Here is an 18521-nt window from a genome sequence, read left to right as displayed (position 1 = left end):
AAGGAAACTGTGTCCCCATAGGAAAGGGGCTGGCTGCTCCTTGCCACAGAAGCAGGATGAGTTCTCAGTGATCCCCTTGTGAGGCGTGAGGCCACAGCCTGTGAGAACCCTTCCCTGCAAAGACAGAGCTAGCCTCCAGCCTGGGGCCCATGGGCCTGCCCTCATCCCCAACTCTGTCTCTTCTGTTTGACCAGACCAGGGAAAGAGCTGGGGCAGGGCACTGAAGAGAGAGGGGTTCTGGGCCAAGAAGCAGTGCAGGGACTATGTCAGGGGACGCTGAGGGGTCTGGGCAGCGGGGCCTCCTCCCAGAAGCCGGGCCCTCGCAGATGGGCTAGCCTAGGCTGAGCCTCAAGGTGGGCCTGTTGGGGCGGGGGGGGGGGAGCCCCCCGCAGCTGGGCCGCAGGAGGCAGACGACGGGTCTGGAATTCCTCTTCCCCTCCCTCCACTCCCCCCCTTCACCCCCCCACCCCCATCCCTGGGCCGCCGGCGGAGCGGGGGAGGCTCAGGAGGGGCGCAGGGAGGGGCCCGGGAAGCGGGGCCGGCTTGGGCCCCTTGGCGGAGCCCCGCGCAGTCAGGCCCCGCCCCGGCCTCGCACATCTGGGGCTGCGAGCGCGGCCCGACCCGCCTGCGCAGCTGGCGCGGCCATCCGGCCCGAGGGAGGGGCGGGCGGGGGCCCGAGCCCGGAGGCCGCGCGGCTGGGCGCACGTCGAGGAGTGAGGCGCCGCGTAAGGCACGGCCGGGCTGCAGGCCCGCGACCCCGGCGGCTGGACAGAGGTCGAGCTGTCGAGAGGGCAGAGGTGAGCTCTCGGGGGTGGGGGGTTCGGCCCTGCCCGGCTCTCCGACTGGAGCAAGGCTCCCAGGTTTGCCGTCCCGGGCTGTCGGCTGAGACTCCACCGACCCCTTCCTGAGTCTGGGGGCGGGTGGGAAGCAAGATCTGCAAGCCCCTCTCCCCAGCGAGGGGATGGATTCGGGAAGGCAGGGAGGGGCGGTGATCGTGGGCTCCCATCCGGGCTTTGGGACCCCACACGCTCTCCGCGAAGGGTCGGAAGCCGGAGGGGAAGCTGGGTTGGGGCTGCGGGCTGCTCCAGGGGGCCAGTTTGTGGAGGGCTTGGTGCCTAGGCCTGAGGTGGAGACTTGGGGGTTGAGTGTGGAGGGAGAATGGGGCTCAGGGGTCCCCCGGACCTGTAGTAGGGAAAGTGCCAGAGAGTGAGTGGCTGGGGTGCCTGTGTCTGGAGACTGTGGGCTGGCCTCCTAGCCAAGGATCTCTGGTTTCTCTCTGTGAGGCCAGCTTGGGGGTCTGGGTGGGGTGGGGTCTCTCTCCCTGTGAGGGCCAGAGCCATCTGTGTAACCAAGCTTGTCTGTTTGAGAGAGAGACTGGGAGGGCGAGAGTTCTAAAATACGGACTCCCTGTGAGAGGAACCCAGGCCAGAGCCACAAAAAGTAAGGGAGGTAATGGGGGGACTGGTGGGCAGAGGAAGGGAGGGGCTTCAGGGCCTGGACTGGGTGGGACAGAGGTTGTTTGTTAACTGGCCATTGCCAGTGATGAGGACCCAAGGGGGTGGGGCAGGATGTATGGAAAGAAAAATTGAGAACAGGGAGGGGCCCTGGGAGGCCATTTCTGTCACCCCCTGCCCCAGCACGGGAAGGGCAGCCTCTCCACTTGGCAGCCTCCTGCCTGTTGGTCCCCTCTCCTTGAGGGCTCTCTCCAGAAACAGGGTGGAGCAGTGCTTTGGGTGCCGCTTCTGATCTGCTCCTTGGGCCCTAGTTGGCCCAATGTGTGGCTTGGGGAAAAATGCCTGTGGCCTCACTTTGTCCCGCTTCACTGAGGCCTGGCAGGATGCTGAGAGGAGAGCAGTGGATGGGGGAGGCAGGGTCCCATGTGAAAGGAAGCCTGGGGGTGGGGGGTGCTTGCAAAGATTTGGGTGGGCTCTCTGTCCTCATGAGCATCTGGTTGACTGATAGAACTTGCCTAATGGATGGAAGTCAGGGCCAAGGGTAGGGTGAAGCTGAAGATTAGAGGTCAACATGAGGCCAAGGGTTAAGGGTCACTCCATAGGCATGGTTATGTTAGGAGTCGTCAGTCCATGAGCATGGTAAGTGTCAGGAGATCAGGTGGGGGTCAGTTGATGGGCAGGGTTAGGAGTGTCCATCGGCAGGGTAGAGGTCAACATGGGCAGGGTGGCGTCAGTCTGTGGGCAGGGTGGGGGTCAGGTGGAGGCCAGGGTTTGGTATGTGCTTGTAGCTAGGAAATTGAGATACTTTCCGTGTAAATCAAACGGCCCCACCCAATTATTCTCCAACCCATGAGCATCACCAGGCCTGAATTAAGTGGGCCCCTGGGACAGAGGTCTGCCTCCCCCATTTCCAACTGTGGACTCTGCCCAGACCTAGCTCTGGAGAGCCGACATTGTCCTGAGCCCCCTGGGCAGCATTCTCCTTGAGTGTTTCTGGGTGTGTGGGTGTGTGTGCATGCTGGGCGGTGGCCCAAGGACATGCTTGTGTGACTGCCACCACTTCTACCTCTACCTCTCAAGGAATCCACAGTATCGTCCTTTAACACAAGTTGATTCAGGACCTACCTCCTTCCCTAAAGAACTTGGGGTGACTAGAATAAAAAGTCTCAATAGGACCAAAAATTTCTAACGAGACAATTCAAAGTCCACATCATGAAGGGAAAGAGCACTGCTCATATCTCTTCAACTCCCCGCCTTCATCAGCCACCTTCCAAACCTGGACTGGTCGGTCCTCACAAGGCCCATGTGGCCCATTTTACAGGAATATGCGCTGAGGCGCAGCAAGATGACATGAGGCACTCCAGCAGGTGCCATGCTAGGCCCTAGCCAACCTTGAGACCCCAGTGTAGGGGTACCCGTGTATCACACCTCAGAGATGGGAGGTCACCGGACAAGCTCAGATAGCTGGGGAGATTATTGGCACATGGTTTGAATCTGGAAGCCAACTTAGAGTGATGACACCAAAGTCCTTCTTTCCTCGAGGTTCTGGATTATCTCCCCAGGTACCATAGCCTTGGTCCAGAAAATCCATTCATTCATTTAATGAAGTGTTTTCCCAGCACTTAGCACAGAGCCTGACACACATACAAAAATGAAACAATTGAAGCAATATACCAGGAAGGTGGCCAGCTCCTCCCTGGTGGCATGGATCCAGTAATGTACTGGTAAATGTTTTACAATCCCCTCTCTGGATGGGGAAAAAAAAGCTGATTTGTAGTGTGTGTCAGTTTCTGTGGTGTAAATATTCCCCACCTTGGCCAATCTCAAGCTACCGATGTGATGTCACTGAATGCAGGGCTGGGAAGAAAAGCACAGAATCAGCTCTCAAAGGCAGGTGGCAGCCAGCTCCTGCACACTGCTCTGTCACTTCCCTGGCTCCTGAAGGCCGTACCCACCCCCTTCATTTGCTTTTCCTTTTCTCAGCACCACCCAGCAGCTATATGAGTGCCCACAGCCAGCCCCCATCTTTCTCCCGCTTCTGATTCTTGGACATCCCATTATGTGCCTCTGATGACAACAGGACTGGATGTGTCTGGAAATCTCCATGCAGGAGATTGTGTCTGGTCTTGCAGGAGAATCCCTTACATACAAAAGTGTGTGGGAGTCTCGGTGTCTGTTCATGATGGGTCTGGGTGTGTGTGAACTGTGTGAGTGCAAGGGTGTGTGTATATGTGTGTATGGGTGTGCCGGTGCCCTGCTCTGTGTCTGTTTACGTTCTGTTTGCAAAACTCCCCCCACTGGCTCCAGAGAGGGTGTGGGCTCTGGGCAGCCCCCACCTCTGCTCAGGGGGCAGCCAGGCCCACAGCTGGGGGCAATAGTATCAGTGATCTGAAAATTGGCCAAGTGATGCTGTTGGGCAGCCCTTCTCAAACTTTCACGTGTACGCGAATCACCTGGGGGTCTTGTTAAAAGACAAGTTCTGATTCAGCAGGTCTGAACAAGCTCCTGGGTGACGCCCATGCTTCTGGTCCTGGGACCGTATTTTGAGTAACAGGCTTTTGATGGCTTAGGGGATACCGTCTATAGCCCGGACGCCAGAACTTCACAGACACGAGCTTAAGTTGCTCCCGTCTTAGAAAATAAAATAAAAAGCTTTCTTCCTCTCCCTCAAGCTTGTGCTCCCTCTACCTCTTCTCTCAGCCAAGCTTCTCGGAAGTGCTACCTCTGGTCTCATCTGCTCACTCCTCCCCTATGCTTACTGGACTCCCACCCCAACTCCACCATCCCATCAAAATACTGGCTTTGGGCCATTAAAACAATGGGTGTCTCCAGTCTCATCTAACTTGACCTCCCCACCCTTCCCATGATAGTTACTCCCTAGTGCTCATCTCTAACTCAAATTTCTCACCAACCTTCAGATCACGTATCATTTGGCTACTTGGTATGTTCTCTTATCAGTATCAAAACCTCACCTAAAACTCTGCCCCCTGTCCTCTGCCAATCTTCCCCCTCTCCAGGATTCTACATCTCACCATCCATCTGGTAGCTTGAGCCAAACAGTGCCCTCCTTGCCACCATCTTCTTCCTCACCCTCTTATCTGGTTCAGCTGTCTTCCCTCAGCCCTGTTGTTTTTCTCAGAAATGTCTCCACTTCTGTCTCAAGGCACATAGCCACCATCACGTCTGTCTCCCGGATGACTGCAGTGGCCTTACAGGGCTCCCAGCCCCCATACTGCCCCTCTGTGCTCCACGTGCGGCCAGAGGGGCTTCTCAAAATGCCAGTTTAGCCATGTCCCCACTCCCACTCTGCATGTAAAATCTTTCGTGAATCTAGAAGAGGGCCCACGAGGGCCTGCCTGCAGGGTGGAGCCTTACCTCGCGCCCCACTCCTGCCCTGTGCCCATCCCGCCCCCGGCCTGGGGCCTGGCCTATGCCCTCCACTGCCCTCAGCATCCTTCCCGATCTGAAACTCACTGCAATATCTGTGATCTGTCTTCCCACTAGGCCGTGAGCTCCTAGGCAGGGTCAGTGTCTCTCCCCGTCACTGCTGTCCCCCAGCTCCTCCACAGAGTGGTTATTTGAAAACATTTAGGAGGATCCTGATTCCAATAAAACAACAGTTTAAAAAAAAATTTTTTTTGAGGCAAGCTGGGACTGTGGGACTGAGTATAAAATTATATTAAGGAATTACTGTTAATGTGATTAGACATGGTAGTGTGATGTTTTTTAAAAAGTGCTTGCTGTTGGAGATACGTATTGAAGAATTTATAGGTGGAACAATATGCCTGGGATTTGTTTCAAAGGACTCCAGCCCAAACTAAATAAATAAAATAAGCATTCAGAGAGGAAATGAAAGAACAAATAAATACCATTCTGCTGTCCATTCCTGTCTACAGCCACGGGGCTTGCAAGATGCTGGCTGTCCCGGAGATGGGCCTGCAGGGACTGTACATTGGTAAGATGCCCCTTCTGCCCTGCCCTGACCCACCACCGTGCTCCCTCACCCCAGCTCAGATACCCACCCCCAGGCTGTCTACATGGGCCTCTCCTAGCAGAGGTTCCTAAGATCCACCTGTGAGTGTGTGTGTGTGCACAGGGCAGATCTGTGTGCAGGACTGTGTATGTGAGTGTCTGTGTGCAGGGAGGGTCTGTGTGCACAGGGTCCCCAGTGTGTGTGTGTGAGTGTGTGTCTATGCATTTGTGTGTGTGCCTACAGTTTGTGTACATGAGACTGTATATATGTGTGCATGAATGCAAAGGGTGGGTTTTTGTTCATGTGCCTGTGCATGTACACAGGGCATGTCTATTTATAAGGCTGCATATATATGTGCACAGGGTGGGTCTGTGTCCACAGGATCTCCTGTGTGTGTGTATGAGTGTGTGTGTGTGTCTACAGTCCATGTGCATGGGACTGTGCATGTGTATGCATGTGTTTTGTGTGCACAGGACCCTGTGTGGTTGTGTGTTTGTATCTGTCTGTTTGCGGGTATGTGCCCAGAACCTTGTTGAGTGTGTGTCTGCAGGCAGGTCTGCATGGACAGAATTTGGTGTGTGTGCAGGCACATCTGCCTATGCCCCGTCTGGGAGCAGGCTCTGTGTCTCTGCTGGGGCAGGAGGCCAGGAGGCAGGAGGGACACTCCTCAGGAAGTCCACTCACAAAGACCTGGTGGGCTGGGCCCTTCCTTCCTGCCTCCCTTCCCAGGCTCAAGCCACAGCAACTTGGCTTCTTGAGCTGGAGCTGGTGCAGAGCTCAAGTCTGCGAAGGTTGCCTGCAGAAAGGGAGCCCTCAGATTGTCACCACATTTCCCTGTCCCTCTGGCATCTCAAGACAGACTCCAGCCCTGTCCAGGCACTTCCCAGAGCCCCCACCCCCACCCACCCCTACCAGGGAGTGGCTGGGAGCTGTCTAGGGCCGCACTGCAAGGAGCACAGGTCTTGGCCCAGCTTAGCCTGAGGCCAGACAGACCTGCTTGATTTTCATGCCATCCTTATGCCAGCCTCCCAGTCCCCATCCATGCATCTCAGGGCTGCCTCAACACCCCTGGCATGGGCCTTAGCAAAGCCCAGTGTGGTGCTGACCAGTCCCCAGCCCCCATGTGGGGGCTGTCCAGGCAGCCAGACCCTGCTGCCCTTTGACCTGCTTAATTCTCCAAGCCAGGCCTTGGGCTGCCTCCTGGGTCTGCCCTACTTCCCTCCCACCAAAGGGCTAGGCCAGTCCTGGGCCTGCAAGAGGGTGTCGTGGGGCCTCCTATCCACAAATGCCGACTAGAGGTGTGGATATGGAGCGGGGGCCATCAGTCTGCCTAGCCTCGTGGACGTCCCCCATCTTAGGGCTGGGCTTGGGGAAGCTGTTGCCCTCCCCAGGCAGCCAGCAGGGCCTTTCTATGGCCCATGGTTCCTGATTAGAACCATGAGGTCAAGACTTTAGGGGGGAGGGGAACAGCCCCACCTCCCACCCCATTTGGTCTGTAGTTTCCCCACCTTTTCTGACTTCTCCACCCTCCATCCCCATCCCAGGTGCTTACCTCTCCTGTGTCTCCTGCCCTTGAGTCTCTGGATTCAGTCTCTCCCCACCACTGTGTTTCTCTTCTTCCCTCCCCCACTGTGTGTCTGAGCCCCCAGGTGAAGCATGGGTCCCTCTCCAGGGATGAGCTGCTGACAGCAGGCACTAACCCAAGTGCAGGCTGGGCGCTTCCTGATAAAGTCCTCTAATTCCCCTAGAAACTTTGCCAGGAGGGGTTGTCGGTGCCTTCGTGAGGCAGGAAACCAGGATTGGAGTCCAGTTCTAGAGTCCCTGAAATCACACAGGCCCCCTGTGGGTGGAGGGCCCCTGCCCCCTCTCAGTCGTGTCCTTTCTACCCTCCCCTTTTGTCCCCCTTCTTTTGCAGGGGGTCCCTTGCCTGGGCCCAGCAGAGAAGGATGGAGACCCTCCCAGTGCCAGCCCTGGGGTGGGGCCGCCAGCCCCCTGCCCTGATTGTGCTGCGGTAACCCACCTTCTCTTCTCTGCAGGCTCCAGCCCTGAGCGGTCCCCAGTGCCCAGCCCGCCCGGCTCCCCAAGGACTCAGGAAAGCTGCAGCATTGCCCCACTCACGCCCTCGCAGTCCCCAGTAAGCCCAGCTCGGCGATCTGGGTGGTGCAGAGGGGGTTGTATTTCCAGAGAGCTGTCCCTGGGGCCTGGGCAGGGAAGGAGGAGAGTGGGGCAGTGGGGTAGGGAGCTCACTGTGGCTCCTGCCCCTGAGACTGCAGTCATGTCCCGCCACCTTGCCCCAGAAGGGTTGGCCTGGGATAACAGACTGCAGGGGTAACAATTCTATTGAGAAGTCAGGCTCCCAAATGCCCCAGGATGCCAGCTGGGGGCATGTGGGTTTTCTGGGCCTCCCAGAGTGTGATGCTGCCCCTCCCATCAATCACAGCCCACCATCACCCAAGTTCTCTCTGAGGGAGAGGAGCCACATTGCTAAATAATAGTGTGGAAATCACTAGCTGTTAAGTATCCAGATCATAAAACCCCTCCAACCTCCCAGGTCACCCCACCTCAGACAGCATTGCCCTGGTGGGCCAGCTTGGGGAACCCCGTGTTCTCAGACAGCGCAGACCTGGCCCAAGAGAAGGCAGGGGCCACTTGGGGCATGTGCAGGGGCTGCTCCTTTCTGCCACAAAATCAGAAGAGCCTGTGGCTGCAAGGACCAAGGGGGTAACACATACACACGTCCATGTGCTATAAAGCTGCCCAGAGGAGCAAAATTGCTCCCAGCTGCACCCAGGCTGGAGACAGGCCGTGATGGCGGCTGCGATGGGGGTGGGGGAAAGGCAGAAGTACAGCATGAGCAGAGAACCAGGGCAGGAGAGCAGGAGCTTGAACGAAAAACTGCAGACAGCTTCCTGAGGGGCCTTGGGGCTTTCTGAGCAGTTGGCATCTCCAGGGCTCAGCCTGGAGCTGGGAGGGGCTGGGAGGCCAGGCAAGGGACAGGGGGGTGAGTGGGGGCCACAGCCAACTGAGGGGAGCAACTCCCAAGTCCTGCTGGCTGCTCGCTGACTCTTAGTCCTGTGCTTGCAGAAGCCTGAGGCCCGAGCCCCCCAGCAGGCACCCTTCTCCGTGGTGGTGGCCATTGACTTTGGCACCACATCCAGCGGCTATGCCTTCAGCTTTGCCAGTGACCCCGAGGCCATCCACATGATGAGGTGAACGCCACTGGGCTGGGAAATTGGGGGGGAGGGGTCTTTCATCCAGGGGTGGGCCCTGGCCCCCAAAGACCTGAATCCAGGCTTCCTGCTGGGGTGAAGAGTTGGAGGATGGGCCCCGGGCCTCGACCCCCAGTCTCAGCTGGAGCAGCTCCTTGCCCTCTTCAGCAAATATTGGGCTTTGTTTTTAATTGTTTTAAGACATATATTTATTTTACTTGAGATGTAAACAAATATTTAAAATACACAAATCTTTTTCTGGACTTGTATAAACACGAACACATATAAATATATATATATACTTTTTATGTGTTTTTGTTTTATAAAGATGGGATATCAAACAACTTTATATTAAACTTTCAGCACCATTTTGTAGACATTTCCTGTCAATACATACCAAGCTACTCTTTTTTTCTAACAGTTTGTGATATTCTATAGTACAGATGTGTCTTAATTTACCCATTCCCCTATTGATAATTTTAGGGGTTTTTTTTCCCCTCTAATTTTTCACTATTACAAAAATGCTGCAGTGAATATCCTCTGATAATCTGTGCCAGGATTTCTATAGGATAGATTCTTAGAGGTGGATTCCTGAGTCAACATCTCAAATGAAAAACAAGGAAACAGAGGTTTGGAGGGTTAACTGAGTTGGTAAGTTTTTTTGAACATGCAGTTTTTATGAGAGAAATTTTAAAAATCCGTGCTGATGTTCCCAGGCTTTGTTTGAACAAAACGTTTGTTTGAAACTCTCCTACCAACCTTGAGGCCCTGATCCTTTAATGTACCTTAGGTGAGGCTGCAGCTGGTGGGTGGAGCTACAGCAGAAGACCCCAAAGTTTCCAACCCAGATTGGGAGGCCAGATGGAAGGGTGGATGGAGAGATGGACAGAGGGGTCGCTGCCCCAAAGATACAAGGTTGACTTGAGCTGGGAGAGCCTGGTCTGCCCTTCTCCCTTTTTTTGCTCCCTCCACATCCACAGAAGGCCACAATGGCTCTGGGCACTTACAGCCCTCTAGGAACTGCGGGGCCTTCCAGCTAGCACACTCCTCAGCACACAAGGCTCAGCACCACTATCCACTTGGCCCTTTGCCAGGGCTGAGGACACCTGAAGGGACCCTGTCCCTGACCTGGGGATGTGACAGTCACAGGAGTAACTAGGGGATGCCCTGGCCACCTCCCAAGTCCTTCCCTCCTACCAGCCTCCTAGCCCCATCACTTCTGTGCCTCCCTAATGTCTCTGGAAGACCCATCCACTTCTCTCCATGGCCACCACTCCTGCCTTGATTTAGTCCCACCCTCCCTCTCCTGGATAGCTACAGTATCCTCCTTCCCCTCCAATCTCTTATAACTGGGGACCTTTCTAAAGGCAAATCTGATTACACCTCTTCACTCCCCTAATTACAATACACCAAGATAGAATTCTAATTTGGCATTTGATGCTCTTCACTATCTGATTTTAGCATCCCTGTATTTTCTCCTGCTGCATACTGAGCTGATGCACAACCATCTCCTCCAGCTCCTTCACACCTCTAAGCTTTTGCCCATGCTGTTCCATCTGCCTGGATTCCCCATTCCCTCACCAAAAGGCTGCTACCACAAGCTTGGCCTGAAAAGGTCGGGCCATGTAGGAAAGGAAGGATTTGCCAAGACAATAAACTGGGCAGGGAGCTCTGGGTGGAGGTCCAGACGGCACCTGCAGACAAGGAGGTTTAGGATCTCGTTCAGGTTTTTTGGGACTGTGGAGGTGTGGTCTCCTGGGTGGTGAGGCGGGTCAGGTGGGAATGGTGATCAAAAGTCTTGAAGGAGCTTGGCCTTCCCTGAAGGCTGTGGAAAATGGCCTGGAGGAGGGCAAACCTGCTGGCCAGGAAAAGGCCCCTGATAGGGTCCCCGGAGAGACACCTCACAGGACCAGACCAGGGCAGATGGACGATGGCTTCCTGCTGCCACGGCCTGCTGCTCAGGGCGCAGTGAGCCAGGGTCAGATGGTTACCTCACGGCGGGGAGCAGGGGATGAGGATATCGGTTGGGACCCGTGGCCCCATGGGTGGGGAGGGCCCCATCCAGCATCTATAGAGATATAACTGGGTACCAGGAACCATGTTCCCTCATTTACTCCCCACAGAACGCTAGGAGGTAGGTACTATTATTATTCCCATTTTACAGATGGGAAGACTTAGGCTAAATGACTTGCCCAGCGTCACACAACTTGCCCAAGAGCTGACCGCCCGGTATCTCCACAGGAAATGGGAGGGCGGGGACCCGGGCGTGGCCCATCAGAAGACCCCGACCTGCCTGCTGCTGACCCCGGAAGGCGCCTTTCACAGTTTTGGTTACACTGCCCGTGACTACTACCATGACCTGGACCCCGAGGAGGCACGAGACTGGCTCTACTTCGAGAAGTTCAAGATGAAGATCCACAGCACCACTGTGGGTCACGTTCTGGCTGGGACCAGGAGGAGAAAGGACGTGGTGGTGGGGGGTGGGCAGAGCTAAAGGGGGATAAGGGGCCTGAGGGGGTGTGTGTGGCTAAGGGGGGGCGGGGCTCAGAAGTGAGGTGGGGTGAGCAGAGGCGGCGCTAATGGGGCGGAGCTAAGGGGTGAGAGCGGGTTAGAGGAGGGGCGGGGCTAAGGGGAGGGTGAGATTGGGGTCAGAGTGGGGGTGAGGCTAAAGAGGAGGGGAAGCACTAAGAAATGGGGTGAAATTAGGAGGGGGTTAGTCTGGAAATGGGGGCAGAGCTAAGGCCCCCCCGCAGAGCAGCCCTATCCATGTCCCTGCCAGGATCTCACCCTGAAGACCCAGCTAGAGGCAGTAAATGGAAAGAAAATGCCAGCCCTGGAGGTGTTCGCCCACGCCCTGCGCTTCTTCAAGGAGCATGCCCTTCAGGTGTGCTGTGCCCTATCCCTGCCGGCCCTGGGTGAGGGTCCCCCAGGCCCTTCTACTCCCTTCCTTTCCCTTCGGCCCATGCCCTGATGTGCTCATCCCACCCCCATCCCTCTGAGGAGTAACCACTGCCGGAGGGCATCTCCAGTCCCCTGCCGTCCTGTCTGGTAGAGCCGGCACCTGGCCATACAGGTGTGAGGGGCGTGGGGGGGGGGGGGCCGTTCTAGTGATTCTTCCAACTCATCTGGAAAGCCCCTCCTGGGAACTGATTAGTTCCTCCAACTCCCGCAGAGGGCTGAAGCCACCCCCCTTCAGCCAGCTGTCCCCCTCACTCCCCCCTCCAGGAGCTGAGGGAGCAGAGCCCATTGCTGCCCGAGGAGGACACCGTGCGCTGGGTGTTGACGGTGCCTGCCATCTGGAAACAGCCAGCCAAGCAGTTCATGCGGGAGGCTGCCTACCTGGTGAGGACATGCAGGCAGACGGAGAATGTTGCCCAGGAGGGCCCAGGCATGGCCCCATAACCCCTTCACTCCACCACCTTTGGGACCACAGAGTCATAGTGTAAAGGACCCCAGCCTTCTCTGCTGGGAATTTTGGAGGGTGTTGCCACCAGGCGAGGGGCAGGCGTGCAGGAACAGAGGGCACATGGGCGAGGGCAATGCACAGGCCAGCTTAGCCCGCATCTTAGAAGCAGAGCCCGTGATGGAGACTGAAGGAGAAAGGACTGGGCAAGAGAAAGAGCTAAGCAAGGATGTGGGCTCAGCTGGGGTCTAGCTTTAGCCTGATCCTGTGGGGAGCTCTGGAGGGAGAATTGCCTCACAGAGTTCACCATGGTGAGGCAAGGGGGCTGGCTTTTTCTACGTCCATTTCAGTCTGTCTTTGTTTGCTGGGGGAGTGGAGGGAACTGACAATTCTGCGGGATGGCAGTTCTTCAAGGAAGGGGGCAGCTGTGAGTCAGTAGCAGCCAATGCTCTGGGCAGGGCACCAGGAACATCCACTTGAGCCAGCGTCAGTGTTTTGGGGGAATTCCCGCACAACCACCATAGGTTCCTGAGCAGGGGAAATAGGATCATGAACCTACGAAAGGAGAATGGCCAATATTTGTGGTCTTCCTACCACAAAAGATACCCAAAGGTCTGGAAAAAAAGGGGGTGGAGGACTCAGACTGTCCTTCCCTCAATGGGGACAGAGAGGGGACAGGGTCTCCCAGAAAAAGATTCATTGCTTAGTCCTGCCCCTGCTGGCCTTGTGGGACAGACCCTAGGACCTCCAAAAGGGAGCTCAGGCCTGCTGTGGATCCCCCTAGTGGATATCAGGACTCTTGCACCCTCCCCCCCTTCACACACACAGGAGCTAACCCTAAACCCATGGGCACCTCCCTGGAGGGACAAGGATGAAAGCAGGGCTGTCCCCAACCATAACAAACATCCCCCCCCCCCCCACAGGCCTCATGCCATCCACCCTCCCTGCTTCCTCCCACATGTTCCCTGTCTGCCAGCTCAGGAAGGGCTGGCTCTGGACAGGAAGCCTCAATACCCACCCATACCCACCCTCCTGGTCAGAATCGGGGAATCCCACAAAACCATAAAGTACTTCCTGCGGGGAACCCCTGCCCTGTGCAGGAAATAACAGATCCCAAGTGTTTTTCTCCCTCCAGCTGGCCTGTCTGGGTGCCTAGAATTCCACCATTAGAATGGCCTTCCTTCTATACCGGATTCCCTACCAAGTTCTTCTGGGAGTAGGGAGGCCTGTGGCCACTGTCCAACACCAGCCTAGTGGAAGAAGGTTCTGTGAGCCAAAGGGGGTCCCCACCATCTCTTCTGATGGATGGTCTGGCCATTACACCCTCACACTGATGAGAGTCTCCGCTAACACCCCAGCCAGTGATCAGGTGGCCAGCCACCGGGTGCTCTAGATCTGCACTCTGGCCAGGATTTCCGTGCAGGCAAACCCGCGGCCATGCCCTGCCCCCCCACTGGTCCACAGGGCAGTATGCAGCAGCAGCTAATTTACGCACCGTGGAGGGGCCTGGAGGTCTCACATGGGTGGGGTGGAATGGGAAGGGGGTGTGGGAGCCCCAGAGACCCTGGTTTTTTGCCCCAGGGTGCCATTGCAGGGGTGACAGCCCACCACCCATTCCCAGGCTGGCCTGGTGTCACGAGAGGATGCAGAGCAGCTACTCATCGCTTTGGAGCCTGAGGCTGCCTCTGTCTACTGCCGCAAGCTGCGTCTGCACCAGCTTGTGGACCTGAGCGTCCGGGCCCTGGGCGGCAGGCACCTGGGTGAGCGCCGCTCCATTGACTCCAGCTTCCGGCAGGGTGAGCCGCCCCCGGGGGGGCACCATCCAGAGCTGGGCTTGGAGAGTCAGAAGGTCACCGAGGCTGGAGGCACAGCCATGTCCAGGATGAAGAAGGAGCCCCCCTCCTGCCCCCCCCCATCCCAGGGTGTCCTCCATCTGTGGAGTAGAACCATGTCTGATGAAGTCCAGTCTGGCATTGGGAGAAGCAGCCTGCCCGGGGGAAACCCAGTCTGATGGGGGAGACACAGCCCTGGAGAAGCACAGTCTTGGTGGGAGGGGGGACAGCCTTGACCTGGGGAAGTCCAATCTGAGGGCAGTGACTTCACCTTGCTCCAGGGGAGCACAGACTGAGGGGGCAGGACTCAGCCCAGCCCTGAGAAATTTCATTCTTGGGGGTGGGGTGGGGGAGACACAGCCTGCAGGGGGCGGGATTGGAAGGGGCAGCACTCTGATATGGACAAAGGTTGATGTCAGCCCCCACTCTGAACTAAAGGAGTCCCATTTTAATTCCTTCAGGGCCTGAACAACCTCCCCCACCCCCCCCACTCCACTCCCCAGGCTCCTCCAGAAACCTTCCTAACCCTGGTTTTGCCCAGGCCTGGGCCCTCACAGGTTACAGGAAGGCCGTGTCCAGAAACACCTCCCCAGCTCTTGGGTGCAGTGTCTGAGATTTCCCTGTTGGGTGTCGCTGTACCCTTTTGGGTTCAGCATTGCCCTTTCCTAGTCAGGAGGGGGGCAGAGGTCTCAGGAACCCTGGCTGCTCCAGGTGCTCATGGAAGGCCTTGATGGGAGGATGGGGGTTGAGCACAGTGGCCGGGGGGCTCCTTCTCACCTCTCGCACCTGCGGTCCCCCAACCCCCAGCCCGCGAGCAGCTGCGCAGGTCTCGCCACAGCCGCACCTTCCTGGTGGAGTCGGGCGTCGGAGAGCTATGGGCAGAGATGCAAGCAGGTGGGGGAACCGGGAAGATGGGATAGATCTTGGCTCCTGGGGGGCAATGTACACTGATGAGGGGAAGGGCACCTTCATGAAGCCAGGCCCAGCTCCTAGCAGCCGCACCCCATCTGCCTCCCTCCCCTGTACTAGCCTGGCAGCCCCCTCACAGCCACCTGCACTCTTATACCATTATTCACCGGCACATCCCTAACTCCCACTCCTCCTGGGGATTCTCCACCCTCCTGGAGATTTTCCCCCCGAGCTCAGATGGAGCTGCAAAACCCCTGGAGCCTTTCCCCCATCCCCTGCACCCCTTTCCCAGTAGCTTGAGGTTCAAGCACCTGAAGCCCCTCAGGTCCCCCGCAGGCAGGGCTGGGGGCCTGAGGCAGGGATGGAGGCTGGGCGAGGCTGGAGGGGGCACAGAGCTGTGGGTGCGAGGCGGGCCCTGGGTGGCAAGTATCCACGAATGTGTGCCCACATTCGCTGCTGTGCAGGAGACCGCTACATGGTGGCAGACTGTGGGGGAGGCACGGTGGACCTGACCGTGCACCAGCTGGAGCAACCCCATGGCACCCTCAAAGAGCTCTACAAGGCGTCAGGTTAGTAGCCAGGCAGCACCCTTGGTACCCAGCATGCCCCCGCCCCGGCTCGGTCAACGCTCCCTCCGCCCTCTGCCCCACCCAGGTGGCCCATATGGCGCAGTGGGTGTGGACCTGGCCTTCGAGCAGCTGCTGGGCCGCATCTTCGGCGAGGACTTCATCACCACCTTCAAAAGGCAAAGGCCAGCAGCGTGGGTAGATCTCACCATCGCCTTTGAGGCCCGCAAGCGCACGGCGGCGCCGCACCGTGCTGGGGCCCTCAACATCTCGCTGCCCTTCTCCTTCATTGACTTCTACCGCAAGCAGCGAGGCCACAACGTGGAGACAGCCCTGCGCAGGAGCAGGTGGGCCCGGGGACCGCAGTCTTAGGCAGGGTCTGCTGATGGAAAATGCCCCTGGGAGTCAGAGTCGTGGGCCCCGGGGAGCTGCAGGGGTCTGCCTGATCCACCACACGTGCACACATCATGCCAGACCAAAGCAGGGGCTGTACATCCAGGGGGGCAGGCTCCACCCCAGGATTCTGCAGCTCCGACTAGGGCAGAAGTGGGGAATCATAGGCTCTCGGGAAAGGCAGGGCCTCTATCTGCTCCCCAACCCTCCCCTTCCCCTGTGCCAACCTTTCCTCCTCTGCATAGAGGAACAGGGAGGCTCTTCTGGACCTTAGGGCTGGAACTGGTTAGGGCAGAAGCCCATGGGAGAGTGGGGTGGGGACAAGGGTAGGATCCAACTGGTCCACTCCTCACACACAGCCGTTGTCAGTGCCCAGGAGCATCTCCCAGGAGGGAGGAGTAGGGAGTAAGGATCCTGGGTCCCAGGGTGGAGCAGACAACTGGGCTCTGACCCATGGACCTGTGCCCCCTTTGCCACCCCTAGTGTGAACTTCGTGAAGTGGTCCTCACAGGGGATGCTCCAGATGTCCTCCCAGGCCATGAACGAGCTCTTCCAACCCACGGTCAGTGGGATCATCCAGCACATCGGTGAGTGCTTGAGTTCAGGTCCCCCTCCACCCCACCCCACACAACCAGATGTGGGAATAAATCCCCCCATCAGTGCCTGGAAGCCTCACTCACCCACTGGGATGAGACCCAGCATCATCTGGAACACCTGGAGGACACAGCGCCTGTGGTGCTTAAGAACTAGAGGAATGATGTGTGGTCTTCCAAAGTTAAAAAACCTCTAGTGTCCATCTGTAAAATGGGGTGACAATATTGGGTTCCCCCAAGTGTTATCACAAGGATTAATTGAGCAGAAGAGAATGAGCACAGTATCTTACACGCAGTAGGCCTTTTAGTACCTGGAAATTTATATCCTTATTCTCCACGTGTGGTAAGAGAGAAAGGGGAGTGTGTTGAGACTGTAAGGATTGCCAGGAGCGCCGGATGAAAGGGCTCATTGTTTTTCTTTGTTTCTTCCAAAAGACCGTGCTATTTTATAGTGGAAACATCTAGTTTCTAGGTGCCAAGAGGGTACCTTCTCCCTTGGAACCTGTACATAGCAAGAACTGGGGGAATAGGGCATGCCACTGCAGCGCAGGGGCGGTTTCAGCGGCTCTCCCCCTCAACCCCGCCTCTCACCCCCCTACTCCCTACCTCCCTCTCACCTCCCTCTCCCGTCCCCTCCCACAGAGGAGCTGCTGGCGCGGCCGGAGGTGCAGGGCGTGAAGCTCCTGTTCCTGGTGGGCGGCTTCGCAGAGTCAGCAGTGCTGCAGCACGCGGTGCAGACGGCGCTGGGCGCTCGCGGCCTGCGCGTTGTGGTGCCGCACGACGTGGGCCTCACCATCCTCAAAGGCGCCGTGCTCTTCGGGCAGGCGCCGGGCGTGGTGCGGGTGCGCCGCTCGCCGCTCACCTACGGCGTGGGCGTGCTCAACCGCTTCGTGCCCGGGCGCCACCCGCCGGACAAGCTGCTGGTTCGCGACGGCCGCCGCTGGTGCACCGACGTCTTCGAGCGCTTTGTGGCCGCCGAGCAGTCGGTGGCGCTGGGGGAGGAGGTGCGGCGCAGCTATTGCCCGGCGCGCCCGGGTCAGCGGCGCGTGCTCATCAATCTGTACTGCTGCGCCGCCGAAGACGCGCGCTTCATCACCGACCCAGGCGTGCGCAAGTGCGGAGCGCTCAGCCTTGAGCTCGAGCCGGAGCCCGCCGACAGCGGCCCTGACACTGCGGGAGCGTCCCCTGGCCGCCGCGAGATCCGCGCCGCCATGCAGTTTGGTGATACCGAGATTAAGGTCACCGCTGTCGACGTCAGCACCAATCGCTCCGTGCGCGCCGCCATCGACTTTCTTAACAACTGAGGGCACGCGGGGCGCGGCGCCGCCCACCTCCTCCCGTTCCCCGCCCCATGCCCTCCTACGGTCCCAGGGATTGGGGAGCGGACAGTCGGTCCTGCTGTTCTGATGCCAACGTCCCTTTTTCCCGCCCTCCTCCTCGGGCAGATCAGGTCACAGGAGGGTGGTAGGGACACATCCAGAGAGACTGGCTGGAAGGCTGGATGGCTTAAGGGTGCTGCCAAGGTCTGTGAAGGCAAGGGAGACTTGGCAGACGTTTGCAGGGCAGCACACCCAGACTGGCAGAGGGCATGTGACCCCAAAGGCATAATGAACCAGAATGAGTCCTGGCCTAAACCGGGGGGGTGAAGGATGGGTTGGGGAGGGGTTAAGGTAGGCTACAAGGGGAGCAGCAAGATACGACCCTGATGGGGTCAACTCATGAGGGAGCAGGCAGAGCAGCCCTGTGCCCTGCGCAAGTGATGAAAGCAGACACTAAAGGGACAGGGGTAGTAGGGCCTTCCTGGGTATGGTATTGACCCAAGTACCACTGTTAATAGGCAGTAACTGATTAATGGAGAAGGGGGTATATTGGGGGGGGGGCTTGCAGGGGGCCCTTTGGGAAAAATGACCCATTTGGAAAAGGCCCCAAGGGCCAGCCTCTGAGTGACCCATTTGCATCCCACTGAAGGGAAGCTCAGGTGGGGGTAGGGAGGACATAGGGAGAACTGGGGGCTGGTCCCAGCTCTGTCATTGACTCAGTGTGCCATTAGGACATTCCCTGCTCATTCACAGGCCTCAGTTTCCCCAAGTGTGAAATGTCAAGCAACTCCTTTCAGCTATGACAGGCAACCTCATCTGCCTGAAAACCCCCAGGTGACAATAAAGCATTCAGGGTCAAGGTGAAGCCAG

The 18521-nt window shown here is 57.6% G+C and overlaps 1 protein-coding gene and 1 long non-coding RNA gene across 6 annotated transcripts; one reads left to right on the top strand and one right to left on the bottom strand.

The window, feature by feature from the left end:
• Positions 1 to 660: 660 nt before the first annotated feature.
• Positions 661 to 18190, top strand: HSPA12B (heat shock protein family A (Hsp70) member 12B). Of its 2 annotated transcripts, none has more exons than XM_037811378.1 (13): positions 661 to 797; positions 5351 to 5409; positions 7464 to 7561; positions 8512 to 8636; positions 10878 to 11064; positions 11416 to 11520; positions 11862 to 11978; positions 13661 to 13799; positions 14679 to 14765; positions 15245 to 15349; positions 15435 to 15693; positions 16223 to 16326; positions 16975 to 18190. In XM_037811378.1, exons 2-13 carry the CDS (start codon positions 5367 to 5369, stop codon positions 17634 to 17636), a joined length of 2031 nt encoding a protein of 676 aa, XP_037667306.1. In that variant the 5' UTR covers positions 661 to 797; positions 5351 to 5366; the 3' UTR covers positions 17637 to 18190. The 2 variants fall into 2 exon arrangements, with proteins under 2 accessions (XP_037667306.1, XP_037667305.1); XM_037811377.1 differs by having other exon boundaries at positions 13661 to 13835.
• LOC119515429 lies at positions 9938 to 16900 on the bottom strand. 4 transcript variants are annotated; one of them, XR_005213039.1, is made up of 4 exons: positions 16644 to 16900; positions 16420 to 16536; positions 13796 to 15728; positions 9938 to 12594 (listed from the first exon to the last, which is right to left on the bottom strand). It is a non-coding gene; the product is annotated as an uncharacterized LOC119515429 (long non-coding RNA). The 4 variants fall into 4 exon arrangements; XR_005213038.1 differs by lacking the exon at positions 9938 to 12594 and having other exon boundaries at positions 13081 to 14801; positions 15092 to 15728; XR_005213036.1 differs by lacking the exon at positions 9938 to 12594 and having other exon boundaries at positions 13081 to 15728.
• Positions 18191 to 18521: the final 331 nt, after the last annotated feature.

The sequence above is a fragment of the Choloepus didactylus genome, chromosome 19, assembly GCF_015220235.1.
Source record: "Choloepus didactylus isolate mChoDid1 chromosome 19, mChoDid1.pri, whole genome shotgun sequence".
Lineage (NCBI taxonomy): Eukaryota > Metazoa > Chordata > Mammalia > Pilosa > Megalonychidae > Choloepus > Choloepus didactylus.
This window is presented reverse-complemented; position numbering and strand designations above follow the sequence as displayed.

Excerpts from the sequence above, each read along its gene's own strand:
- HSPA12B (XM_037811377.1), top strand. The coding sequence starts at position 5,367 with ATGCTGGCTGTCCCGGAGATGGGCCTGCAGGGACTGTACATTG. Across the intron at positions 5,410-7,463 it reads CCTGCAGGGACTGTACATTG|GCTCCAGCCCTGAGCGGTCC; the intron begins GTAAGATGCCCC and ends TCTTCTCTGCAG. Across the intron at positions 11,065-11,415 it reads TGAAGATCCACAGCACCACT|GATCTCACCCTGAAGACCCA; the intron begins GTGGGTCACGTT and ends TGTCCCTGCCAG.